Below are 13,368 nucleotides of genomic sequence, written 5' to 3'. Positions count from 1 at the left end.
ATATTTTGGAGAGGGGTCATGAATATACAGCTGTGAAACTCTGAGAGAAAGCCATCAGTAATTCCCATTCGTACTGACCCCATTTATATGGATTCAGTTCCTACTATGTGTAAGACACTGGGCTGAGTGCTGTAGCTGATGCATAGACACGTGAGAGAGGTTCTTGGAGGAGATAGCAAGGCTGATGGTGCAGCTCTGCCTCAATTAAATCCAACAAGTCAGGATATGGCCCTTGTGATGTTATTGGTCCTTTTTGGAGAATGAGGGAGGAACAGCACCAAGAAGACAAGGCCCTTATGGAGCCTCCTAGGAGATCTGAGCTGTCTCAGATGGATGCAAAGGAGCAACCTACACAGTTCCCCTCTTCCTCCAAGGCTTTTGACTCAAACTTTCCCTGGGAAGGAGATAAGGTGGTTTAGTCTTTCTGTGTGACCTTGGACAAATGCCTCTGGGGCTTCAGTATTTTCAATGGATTATTTTAGCTATGTGACCTTGGGCAAGTGCCAGCTTCCTTATGCCTTGGTTTTCTCATTTGTAAAGTGAGGCAGTTGGACTGGGTGACCTCCAAGATCTTTTCTGGCTCTTATCTATAATCCTATGAAGAGTTAAGCAGATTTTGTTTTCTATCCTCTGCTCCTGGGAGAAAGAGGGAAGTGGCCAGGAACCAGGCCTTAAGAAAAGCCATAGTTGGCCAACTTATTTCATCTTAGACCAAGCTACAGACACTAAACACAAGCAGTAGTGGAACTCACCTGTACACGTTATCCCGTCCCCTTGGTAATGCAGGTCACACTCACAAGTGCCATTCTCTTTACAGCTGGCATATTTAGAACATGGTGGGGTGCACACGGGGGGCAAAACTGTGAACAAAGATGTCACTGTTGGTTGTATAAGTACAATCATGCATATATTTTCAATGCCAATGAAATCTGGGTGGCTGGGTAGCTAAGTTGCTCGAATGCTGGACCTGGAGTCAAGAAGACCTGAATTCAAATCTGGCCTCAGACACTAGCTATATGACCAAGTCACTTAGCCTCTGTTGCCTCAGTTTCCTCATCTGTAAAATGGGGGTAATTACAGCACCTGCCTCCCACTTGTGAGAATTGAATGAGATAACAACTGTAAAGTGCTTAGCACAGTGCCTGCACATAATAAGAGTTAAATAAACATGAACAATTATTATCATCATCTGGGTAGGTGCAAGAATGTGATCTGAGGGACTTGAAAGTGTTGGATTTCCAGAATCTCTTTTCTGTTCTTCTCTCTGCCTGTCTCCTATCTAGTACCAGCTGGTTGTTGCTGAAAGTTAACTCGATAATGTTCCCAAGCTGGGAGGGGCCAGACAGACTGCACAGCACCAGCTCCTCACTTTCCTTCTCTACACAGACTCTTGCTATTTTTGTCCCCTTCTTTTTCAATTTTTTTTTGTTTTTCCACACTTTATTATTTTTGTTCTGATTTTTCCAGTTTAATAAGGAAAGGGATAACTACTCTGATTGACTCAGCATTAAATCTGTCGTATAGTAAGAATAAAAATCATTGGCTTTGGAGTCAGAGGACCTGGGTTCAGATCTCACCTCTGATGATTGTAACCTTGGTATGCTTGGATAAGTCACTTAGCCTCTATTTGCCTCAGTTTCCTCATCTATAAAATGAGGGGGTTTAGGCTGGTCGGAGGCTCTTAATCCAGGGTCTATAAACTTTAAAAAATATATTTTTAGTAACTGTCTTAATATAGTTTCTTTTATAATTCTATGCATGTTGTTATATTCATTCAAAAACATGATTCTGAAAAGGTGTCTGCTACCACAAAAGAGGCAAACTTCCTTTAGATCCAACAGTCACTTTGGTATTTTTGAGTATGGGAAGGTTGCCAACACCATCCCCTTCATTTTGGCTCAGTGAATCTCCTTCGGTAATTAAAGCACAGGAAAGTGACTCCTCCCACATTGCCTTGGATTGCATTATTTAGGGACAGACCTAGCTGAGTGTCACAGAACCTCCCTGTCCATCCGGCTTCACAGAAGCAGTCCCCGGAGCCAGTGATGCCTTCATCACATGTCCCATGTTCTGAGCATTCGCAGGCTGCCAAATAAACAAATAAAATAAATTAATAGTCAAGAAGCATTTATTAAGTACCTACTTAGATGCTGGGGATGCAAAGAAAGATAAAAAACCCCAAAACAAAAGCCAGTCCCTGCCCTGGAGGAGCCCACTGTCTAACAGTGAAGATAACTTGTAAATAGCAGTGTACAAACAATATATAACCAAGATAAAAATGGAAATAATCTCAGAGGGGAGGCCTAAAGATTGAGGACTGAGACAGTCTTCTTGTAGAAGATGGGACCTGTGGGGGAGCTACAAGGCAGAGATGACAAGGGAGGGAGAAGAGTTCTAGGCATGAGGGAGGCACAGCCAGTGGAAATGCTTGGAATCTGGAGATAAAGTGGTATGTGAGAGGAGCAGCAAGGAGGGTCATGTCACTGAACTGTAGAGCAGACGGGAGGAAATAAGAATGATAATAATAAGAATGATGATGAAAATGTCCAAAATGCACATATTTTAAAATTTGCAAATCGATTTATAAATAAGCCTCACTACAATCCTGTGATGTAGGCATTACAGGTGTTATTCACATTTTTTTTTTCCTTTTGGAGGGCAATTGGGGTTAAGTAACTTGCCCAAGGTTACATGGCTAGGTTTTTTTGTGTGGGTGTTGTGTCTGAGGCTGGAACCAAACTCTGGTCCTCCTGACTCCAGGGCCTGTGCTTTGCTTACTGTGCCACCTAGCCGCCCCAATTATTCACATTTTACAAAGGAGGAAACTCACTCTCAGATAATTTAAATGACTTGCCCAGGATCCCACAGCTAATAATTGGGGAAAGGATTTAAGCCCAAGTATTCCAGAATACGAATAAAGAAGGTTGGAAATCAGACTGGGCTTAGATGTAAATAGTTAGCTCATCCATTCATCAGATATTTCCTGAGTGTCTACTATGTTCTAAGAACAGCCCAGGCTCTAGGGTTTGGAGAAAAGGAGGAAGACATTGTCACTCCCTCTCCAGTGCACAATCAAAACATCTCACATTTCTATGGCATTTCAAGGTTGACACAGCAATTTCTTCTCAGACTCCATGGCCTTATATCACAAAGTTTTTGTTAATGCTTCTGATGGAAAGAAGAGGGTTGAATTTAGAGTCAATGAGTCTGTGTTTAAATCCTGTTTCTGCCACTGGTCCTGACCTTGGGCAAATTGTTTAACTTCCTCTGCCTTCGTTTCCTCATCTGTAAAATAACCTGGCGAAGGAAATGGTAAACTGCTCCAGAAACTTTGCCAAGAAAACCTGAGATAGGGTCATGAGGGGTTGGACAAAGTCGAAAACAACTAAACAGCAACATCAGCATTATCGAGGAAATGGAATCCCAGGATGGAGAGGAGGCTTAGGATGATAGATTCAGAGCTGAATGGGTCCATGGAGGCCATCTGGTCCAGCCTCTTTATTTTATAGATGAGGAAGTGGAGGTCTAGAGCGTGAAACTAGTTTCCCCAAGGTCACGGAGGGAGGGTAGAGGGTCCTTTTCTGAGTAGGCCTTAGGCTTGAAAGAGAACTTGGAGCTCATAGAGTCATAGATGCAGAGCTAGAAGGAATCTGAGAGACCTAGTCAAGCCTCCTCATTTTACAGATGGAGAAACTGAGGTCTAGGGAGACTTGACTTACACATAAGTGATAAAGCTGAACTGGAAAGTCTCTAGAGTTCAGCATTCTTCCCATTGTACCCTGATGTCTTCTCTAGTTCAGTGTCCAACATGCTGTCCATCCTGGTACTCAATTTCCTCAATAATGTTGATGTTGCTTAGTCATTTTCAGCTTTGTCTGGCCCCATTTAGAATTTTCTTGGCAAGGATACTGGGGTGGTTTGCCATTTCCTTCTCCAACTCATTTTGCAGAGGAGGAAACTGAGGCTCACGTTTCTGATTGGCCCCAGAACTTTAACTTACAATGCTCTTGAGACACGAGTTCATTGTGTGAATGACTTCACGTAGCATCATAGCTTTAGAGCTAGGAGGGACCTTGGGAACATTAGGCCAGCAAGCATTCATTAATCGCCTGCTACATTCCAGGGATGTGCTGAGCTCTGGGGATCTGACCCAGGACAGTAACACAGGCAGATCGCATCTCATAAGAGCAGGCCTGTGGAACATTGGAGCTTCATGGCTCTGGGGAAGGGCTGAAGATGAACAGTGAGCTAACCACTTACATTTACAGTCTGGTCCGTATCTTCCAGGCCAGCACAGTTCACACGCTGTTCCATTGAAGCCGGTGTTGCATTTGCACTCTCCACCCCCAAAATACTCATCGATGCAGACACCCCGGTTATTGCATGGAGTCGTGGGTCCTCCGGGACAGGCTGGAAGAGATTGAATACTCATAGATCATCTGGAGCTTAGTATTTCATGGTTGTTGAGTGGCTGGCTAAAAACCTCTCCAGAAATGGGATCAGACAGGTATTCACTGGGAAGGGCAGTGGACCCTATGGGAGGTCAGGGAGGCCCCTCAATTTGCCTAGATCAGGGATTCTTAACCTTGTGGGTCATGAACTCCTCTGGGAGCCCTGTGAAGCTCATAGAAAACACAGGAGGCATTTTGGTGTGAAGTGGTTAGAGTACTGGACTGAGGAAGGTCTCACTAGCTATGTGACTCAGGGCAAGTCACTTCACCACTGTCTGCCTCAGTATCCTCGACTGTAAAATAGAGATAATAATAGCACCTGTTTTACAGGGCTATTGTAAGGATCAAAGTGAGATATTTGTAAAGGGCTTAGTACTCGTGCTTGGTATACAGTAGGTGTTTAATAAATGCTCTTTCCCTTTGCTGTCAGAATAGTGCTTTTAAATACATAAAATGAAATATATAGGATTGTGAAGGAAATGAATTGTATTAAAATACAGTTATTAAGATATTTAAAAAATATTAAAAATACCAAAATATTTTTAAAAAAGTTATAGACCCTAGGTTAAGAAACCCTGGCCTAGGTCTTGGCTGGTTCATTGGGTGAGCTAGCAAAAGTCCCTGGTGACTCAGTTTCCTCAGTGATCACATGGGAACGGTCAAATTTATCATCTTTTTCTTTGCCAGGGGATTAGAGGATGGTTTTAATAGCAACCAAATAAAAAACTCTCTGGGCACCAGGAAGTAGCAATTCTTTGGGCCCTACGACTGAAATTGCCTTTCAACAATTCAATTCAGTTCAAATATTTATTAAGCTTCTATTATTTAAGCGTTGTGTTAAACACTTGAAAGAGAAGCCTTGACAAAGACCAAGTCTATGATTTCTGAGATCTTGCAGTCTAGCAGGGGATACAATAAGACAACACATGCATGTCCCAGTCATAAGGGGGTGATGGAAGGAGGGCAGGGTCTCACCTTGACAGTCTCTCCCGAAGTAGCCTTTACAGCATTTAGGCAGCCTCATGACCATTGTACACTTCTGCTGGCAGCCTTCCAGGTTCCTCTTGAAGGGCAGGTCATAAAAACACTTTTCCTTCACTCCCTACAGAGTTTCCGAGCCCCCACAGAGGGCAGAAGAGGAGAAGGAAGAAATCCGGATAAGACATTTATCAGTAAGGTGAATGGAACACAGAGTGGGGTTCCTGCATTGATATCTCAATTGCTCTCTATATCAGAACTGTCTGGTCAGCAGTGGTCACTGGGTGCTGAGTGGATGTGAACTAGCTCCCCCTACCCTGCCCCAGGCGTGGATTGATTCCTCCCCCGCCCCCAAACCAAACTGAGTATTGGTATATCTGGCTATTCTACTAGCTCCCTTGTCTGGGTAACTGATGAGAGAGGTGGGTGGGTTGGCAACTTAATGGGATTATTTTTTTCTCTCTCTACACCCATACATTCATTTGCCGGACACTAACCTAAATAGTAATCATATCATACTTGCACACTCATGCGCGCGCACACACACACACACACACACTCTATCAGAGCCTGATATACCTGCTCCTGTTTGGGAAGTGATCTGCCATGGTAAGACTGTTTCAGATAGGCAGCACACAGCTGAGTCTGAAATGTTATTTTGTTATCAGCACACAGTCAGGAAGACCCGAGTTCAAATAGGAATCAGATACTTATTAGCTGCGTGGCTCTAGACAAGTCACTTAACTGTTGCCTGCCGCACTTTCCTCATCTGTACAATGAGGATGATAATAGCACCTACCTCACAAGGTTGTTGTGAGGATCAAATCAGATGATATTTGAAAAGCACTTAGTACTGAACCCGACACACAGCGGGTGTTTAATAAGTGCTTGTTTTGTCCCCTCTCTTGCCCTCCCCTTCCATCTAATGCTAACTGATTGAATCTCAAGTCCCAGATGGATGTGATTAGCTGAATTCCCCACCCCCCAACAATATAAAGAGGAACAAAGAATATTCCCATGAGGGTGGGAAACCTACAGCACCACAGATGTGTCTGATCATGGAAGCTTCAGAGCCCTGGTCTTGGAGCCAGAGGTTCTAGGTTCAAATCTAGCCTCTGACACTGCCAGTGTAATCCTGGGCAAGACACTGAAACTGCCTGATCCTTAGTTTCCTTAATTGGTTTGGAGCAGATACGCCTCAGAGGTCTCACCTAGCACTCAATTTTTGATCTTATTTCTCTTTTATTTATGCTCAGCATTTCCTCCTCTCTCTCCTTCTCCTCCTTCTCTGCTGCTCCCTCTCTCATGGAATGATGACAGGCCAGCCTCAAAATCACTAACAACTTTCCTCATTAGAAACTATGCAAGCGATGCCGTCCAGCCCAGGGGGGTGGGACTGTATGTGCTACCTGTGAAGAGCCACCTTCTCCTGTGCTGACTGGCTGCAAACACACACAGATGCATACTCACACACAATGCAGACACATGTACATACAGTCGCACACACCAATTAAGGAAACCGAGGACCAGGTAGTTTCAGTGTCTTGCCCATGTTTACACTGGCAGTGTCAGAGGCAAGATTTGAACCTAGAACCTCTGGCTCCATGGCCAGGTCTCTGAAGCTTCCATGATCAGACACATTTGTGGTGCTGTAGGTTTCCCACCATTATGGGAATATTCTTTGTTTCTCTTTAGTTATATTGTTGGGGAGGGGGGGGAGTCTCCTGCTCCATTGGATGTTGGGGGGAGGGGAGGATATGCATTGTCTGCATTCCCCTCAGGAGACTGTCATTGGGGGAACACAGACTGAAGAATGGGAAGTTTTCAGACTAAACAGGCTTTTCCATCTAACATTATGGCCCCAATTCACAATCACCTTCGGCTTACTCCATGTTGGGCAGCGAGGAACATTGTAGCAGCTTCCGCAGCTTCCCTGGGACAGAGAAAAAGACGTTTGTTTTTAATGATCACATTGGAAAATAAGGGGCATTGCTATGGCTCGTCCCTTGGGGGGCTGATCAAGAACCTCTATCACGTAGTAGTCATAAAAAAGTTAGCAGACACAAGAACTTGGCCATTTTAATGGAGAAAATAGGACAAGGTGGATCCAGCTGGTTAATGAGGGACCAAAATGCGTCAGAAGAAGATGATCTTCCATATTCACTGGCCCATGGCCAGAACCCGGAGAGCATCATTATAGTGAGACTCTGCTCTCTCTTCTTGCTCCTTCCTCCTACTTTTTGAAACTTTAATTTTCACTCTTGTGGGTGGGGCCTCTGTCCACCTACTTGGTATTTTTCTTGTTAAACCTACTTTTGGTTATGGCTCTCCCGTTAGAATGGAAGTTCCTTGAGAGGATGTGCTATTTCTTTCCTTCTTTTCTTCCTTCTTTCCTTCCTTCCCTCCCTCCTTCTTTTCTCTCCCCCAGCACTTAGCAAAGGGCTTGGTACATAGCAAAGGCTTAATAAATGTTTGTTGATGTATTGTCCTTTTCAGTTATACTGAAGGTTAACACTTCACATCTAGAAATGACTGCTGAGCTAGAGTTCTGTCCCTCCTCCTGTCTCCCTGTCAGTTCAGTGGGCTGTTATCCCAAGGCTTTGTATGTGTAGTCTTTAACCCTGGGAAATAGACCAGAGATGCACATTATCACAGAAGCAGTCTTCCACCTCAGTCTCCTCCATACACCCTATCATTCAGTCATACCAGCCCACTTTCTATTCCTTGAATGTGACACTCCATCTCCTTCCTACCTGCTTTTGCACCGACTGTTCCCCATGCCTGTAGTGCCCTGCCCCTTACCCTTTGCACTTAGAATCCTTGGTTTGATGTCTTAGCTCAAACGCCACTTTCTGCAGGAGACCTTTCCCTGTCACCCCAGTAGCCACACACACATTTCTCCTCAAAGACATCTTATAGATCTATTTTCACTAGGATGGAAGCCCCTTGAGGACAAGAACTTGTTTTGGATTTTCCTTTGTATTCATAGTAAACACTAGATAAATTCTTGCTTGATTAATTGAGGTGTACTTTGGCTCATCCATAAGAACATAAGTTCTATGAGGGCAGGAACTATGTGCACTAGGGATAGAATATATATATTTTCCCTAGTGTATATCCTAGTACCTGACACATAGAAAATGCTTAATAAAATGCTTGTTGATTGAATGACACCACCCCCAAATCACTACTAATTTCCATTCTCTTCCAGGTCATCTCCGAGTAGATTGGCCACAAAACCAATACTGAGACCTCTGGGGCTTTTACATTTGCCACACTGCAGATCACAGGATGCATGCATTAGCCAGAAGTTAGTCTAGCACCAAAACAACAGGAAGTGGGGCAGGACAGTTTTAGGACTGACTGAGACATTGAAGAAGATGAAGTTGTCACAGCGGCCCCCCAAGCTGGGGTTCATCAGCATGCAGTCGATCCCATAAGCAATGCCACTCTCAAACTCAAGCTGCCGCTGGACGATCCGGCACTTCTGGTCATTCAGAAAGAGGTCACCCTAAGAGAAAGAAAGGGGAGAAAGCCAGTAGTCAGCTTTCCAGTCCTTCCAAGCCTTTTGTCTGCATCCCAGGCTGTGACAACTAGTGGAAAGACTTGACCAGCTTCCACTAATGTCCTTCTTTGATGCCTTATCATGATATGGAGGTGACCTTGGATTCTTAAAAGGCAGTAGCAGAGCCCAAGGCTGGGAAAGATCTGAGTACGGGCTTGGTGAAAGACCACATGGCTGTTGTCTGAAGACCTAGAGTTGCAAGGGACCATGGGGGTCATCAGGTGCAGCCCCCTCATTTAACAGATGAGGAAACTGAGACCACAAGTGATTTTCCCAGGCTTATACAAACTAGGAAGGGTCTGGGCAGAGGGGGTTGGGGGGTAGAGTTTGAACCTAGCTCTTCCTAACTCCATGACCATTGCTGTGTCCATGCATTCCACTTCTGCAGCACCAGAAGGCTGACCATGAAGCGATGACATTCTAGGCCAATGGATGCTGTTTGCTAAGGTCTGATTAAGTTATGATCTGTGGTATCAGAAGACTTGAATTCAAATCCTGTCTCAGGCACTTACTAGTTGTATCACCCTGGGCAAATCACTTTCCTAACTGTAAAATGGGGATAATAATAGTACCCATTTCCTAGAGTGATTGTGAGACTCAGTGGGGTAACATTTGTCTTTTGAAAAATCTTAGAATACTATCTAAATGCTAGCTATCATTATTACTATTGATAAGTTATTATGGGTAATTGTCAATTAACAATAATTATAATAATAGCATGGACAAAGTAGTCATACTGACAAAATCTTTTATGAATATGAAGAAGGTTGGTGAAAGGAATGCTAGATTTGGAATAAGAGGACATAGGATAAAATCCCAGCTTTCCCATATCCTACCAATGTGACAGGTAGGGCAGCTAGCTAGGTGGTACCATAGTGCATAGAGTGCCATACCTGACGTCTGGAAGACTCATCTTCCTGAGTTCAAATCCAGCCTCAGACACTTGCTATCTGTGTGACCCTAGGCAAATCACTTAATCCTATTTGCCTCAGTTTCCTTATCTGTAAAATGAACTGGAGAAGGAAATGACAAATCCCTCCAGTATCTTTGCCAAGAAAACCTCAAATGGGGTCATGAGTTGGACAGGACTGAAACAACTGAACACCAGTAAAACCATATGCCTTTGGCCAAACTAATTAACCTCTCTGGGTTTCAGTTAACTCATCTCTAGAAAGAGAAAGCTGTTGTAGATGACCCCTGAGGCTCCTTGCAGCTTGAAATCCATGTTCCTGTGACCTCACAGACTTGTTCCCATCATCCCAGCCCTTCTGGAGAATACTTACAATGTTGTTCTCATCACCACACTTCACATTGAGTTCAGAACCTTGTAGGGTCTTCCGGGATGCAACACTGGGCAAGTCCACTGCCAAGATCTGGGTGAGAGAAACAGTGCCCCACTGATATAGCACCTGGTGTCCTAACAGACCCCAGGTACTTGGCAAACATGCCTCATTCTTGTACTATCTTTCCCAAGAGTTGTAATATTTTTAGTAAGATGCTTGATTTTGTTTAAGGGAAGAATAACTGGACACTGGGAAAAAGGACAGTGAAGAAAGACTCTCTGGAAAGACTCGGCTTTTGGGGTTGTTTTAGAGCAGAACCGTAGGAGAGTCAGGTGGTCAAGGTGATGACCTACCTAGTCATGTAGTTCTACCAACAGGATGTTTTCTTTTTGTCTTTGAGCATCCAGCAAATAATAGGCACTTAATGAATGCTTGTTGATTGATCAATAATGTGGATAAAATTATTTGTGCCACCTCTGTGACTTTGTTTTGTCTCGAAATGCCTTTCCCTCATCTCTGGGAAATTCTGTGGCTTTAAGAATCAGCTCAAAGCTGCCTCCTCTAACCCTCTTCTGGAAGTGACTCTTTTCATCCCTGAACTCCCCAAGTACTCAGTTTATATTTTTTTTGAGGTCACTATGTAGAACAGTGGATAGGGTGTTGGATCTGAATTCAAACCCTGCCTCCTATATTTACTAGCCTTGTGACCCTGGGCAAGTCACTTAATCTCCCAAGGCAGTTATGCAGTACCATAGTACACAGAGCACCAGACCTGGAGTCAGGAAGACCCCAGTTCAAATGTAGCTTCAGACATTCAGTAGCTCTGTGACTCTGGGTAAATCACTTAACTGCTGTTAGCCTCAGTTTCCTCATCTGTAGAATGGGGATAATAATAGCACCTACCTCTCAGGGCTGTTGTGATGATCAAATGAGATAGTAGTTCTACAGTGCTTAGCACAGTGCCTGGCACAATGTAAGTACTATATAAGTCTTAGCTATTATTATTTAATGAGATAATATCAGATAAGAGTGCTTTGCAAACTTTAAAGTACTAGACAAATATTAACTTGTATTATTATATTTGGTTGTTTGCCTTGTGTTTATTAATAGTCAAACTGAGACTTGAGGAAGCCTTAGCTAAGGTCTTCCTCTGCATCCAGGACCATCTCCATTCATCTTGATCTATAACTAGCCACTGGACCCAGATGGTTCTGGAGGAGCGGGTGAGGCTGGTGGCTTTGCACAGCCCTGCCTCACTTGCATGCCATGGCATACTTCCCTGATGTCATGGTCCTCTTTGAGAACAGGGACAAACAACAACAACAATTAGGTAAGCTTCCTTAAGGCAGGGGCCCTTTTGTTTTTGCCACCACATCCTCCGTGCCTGGAATATAGTAGGTGCTTAATAAATGCTTGTTGGCTGATTTGATTGATTTTGAAAACCTCAGTCTTACTTTAGTGTTGAACATCCTGGTTAAGAATGTCCCCATGCGGGGCTACTTGCTAGTTTGTAGTTTCTCATACATTCTTCCTCTTCCCCACCAAAAATCCCCAGAGGCTCCTTCTGCCTTACAAAGTGTTAATCAGCTAAGGAAAGAGCAAGGAGAGGGGTCCTGAGGGCCTTCTGTGATAGACACACATTTAATAGTGTCTTGTTGTCTGAATTCTCTAAAACTCAGGAGTTTAGGGTCGGTAGGAGGAGAGTGTGATCTTGTGTTATTATCGAGAAGGGATGCTATGTGAATTGAATGGAACATTTTTGTGCTGAAATAAATGATGACTATGGATGAGACACTAGGTGGTGAGATGGAAGGAGCGATGGATTTGGAGTCAGGAAGACCTGAATTCAAATCCTGTTTCAGATTCTTACAAGCTCTAAGGCCCTGGGAAAGTCTCTTCAACTCTGTCTGCCTCCATTTCCTCAGGTATAAAATGGGGATAATAACAGCACTTACCTCCCAGGGTTGTGAGAATCAAAGGAGATAATATTTGTAAAGTGCTTTGTAAATCTTAAGATGCTATATATTATTAGATGATGTTGAGGAAGATTGCAGAGAAGTATGAGAAAACTTACATGAACTAATGCAGAGTGAAGTAAGCAAAACCAAGAAAACAGTACATGAAATAATTAAATGCAAAGGAAAACTACCAGAAAGTAATAGAAATGGAATGTTGGAAAATAATAAATAAGCTTGGCCTTAAAGGGGATATCTGAAAAGATTCCCCCTTCTGTAGAGATTGGGGTCCACGGGAGTGTAACATTGCATATGACATTGTATATTTTTCGGGAGTGTTGATTAATTTCAGTTATTTCTCTTCTTCCTCTTTTTTCTTTCTTTAAAAATAAAGGTCTCTCTTTTATAAGGGATGATTCTCCAGAAGTGGGAGGGGGAGAGGTAGAGGGGGAAATCCAGGTGACGTAAAACCAAAAGATATTAATAAAATCTATTAGAAATAACTACCATGGTTGGGGAAGAAGAGTGCGGGGAGCAAATTCAAGGGCAAGTATGGTCTTGTGTAAGGTCACATGGAGTGGGCAGCCACCAACTTTGCCTATGCCTATGGCTGATCTCACTTCAGGCTCAGAGGAGTGTTTATCCTTGGGATACCACCAAGTGGGTATACCCCACGAGATACCCCACAAGAGTGGGGCCCTTTGAGCTCTTACCTTGGAATCTCTGATGATGTGGAACTTGAGGTAATCCTTCAGTTTGTCCTTGTTGTCTTTACCAAACAGGAAATCCTGTTGTTCCTGGGGAAGGGCCTCCAGAGCTTTGTCCGTGGGCCAGAACAGGGTTACAGGTTTGTGAATGGGGTCATTAATGACCCTTAGCAGATCAGCATCCTGAAACACACAGTGAATCAGGTTGAGTACTCCAGCCACAAAGCAAAGCGAGGAGTAAGGAACCAGTTTAAAGGCTGTGTAAAACCTCAGCATCCCCCTCCCCCATAACTTTCAGTGATTTGTTTGGAACCCTGTAGACCAATTTGTGATGCACAGAGATGTTTATCAGACTGATAAACCCAGAGAACCAAGCTTTTGGAACAAAATCTCATCATTTGACAAAAACTGCTAGAAAAACTGGAAAAT

General features: G+C 43.6%; 1 protein-coding gene across 1 annotated transcript in view; it reads right to left on the bottom strand.

Moving 5' to 3' along the window:
• STAB2 (stabilin 2) overlaps positions 1 to 13,368 on the bottom strand; it is a 166,431-nt gene that overhangs the window by 24,433 nt on the left and 128,630 nt on the right. Inside the window, exons 51-58 of the mRNA XM_069099363.1 lie at positions 12,946 to 13,122; positions 10,278 to 10,367; positions 8,794 to 8,940; positions 7,306 to 7,362; positions 5,427 to 5,553; positions 4,261 to 4,410; positions 1,981 to 2,085; positions 753 to 860 (exon numbers count right to left, since the gene is read on the bottom strand). Of these exons, the coding sequence (XP_068955464.1) occupies positions 753 to 860; positions 1,981 to 2,085; positions 4,261 to 4,410; positions 5,427 to 5,553; positions 7,306 to 7,362; positions 8,794 to 8,940; positions 10,278 to 10,367; positions 12,946 to 13,122 (961 nt within the window). The remainder of the gene's footprint in view (positions 1 to 752; positions 861 to 1,980; positions 2,086 to 4,260; positions 4,411 to 5,426; positions 5,554 to 7,305; positions 7,363 to 8,793; positions 8,941 to 10,277; positions 10,368 to 12,945; positions 13,123 to 13,368) is intronic.

This window comes from Petaurus breviceps, unplaced genomic scaffold (assembly GCF_028583685.1).
Source record: "Petaurus breviceps papuanus isolate PSGF00001 unplaced genomic scaffold, PetGlider_PUasm1.0 379, whole genome shotgun sequence".
In the NCBI taxonomy this organism is placed as follows: Eukaryota; Metazoa; Chordata; class Mammalia; order Diprotodontia; family Petauridae; genus Petaurus; species Petaurus breviceps.
This window is presented reverse-complemented; position numbering and strand designations above follow the sequence as displayed.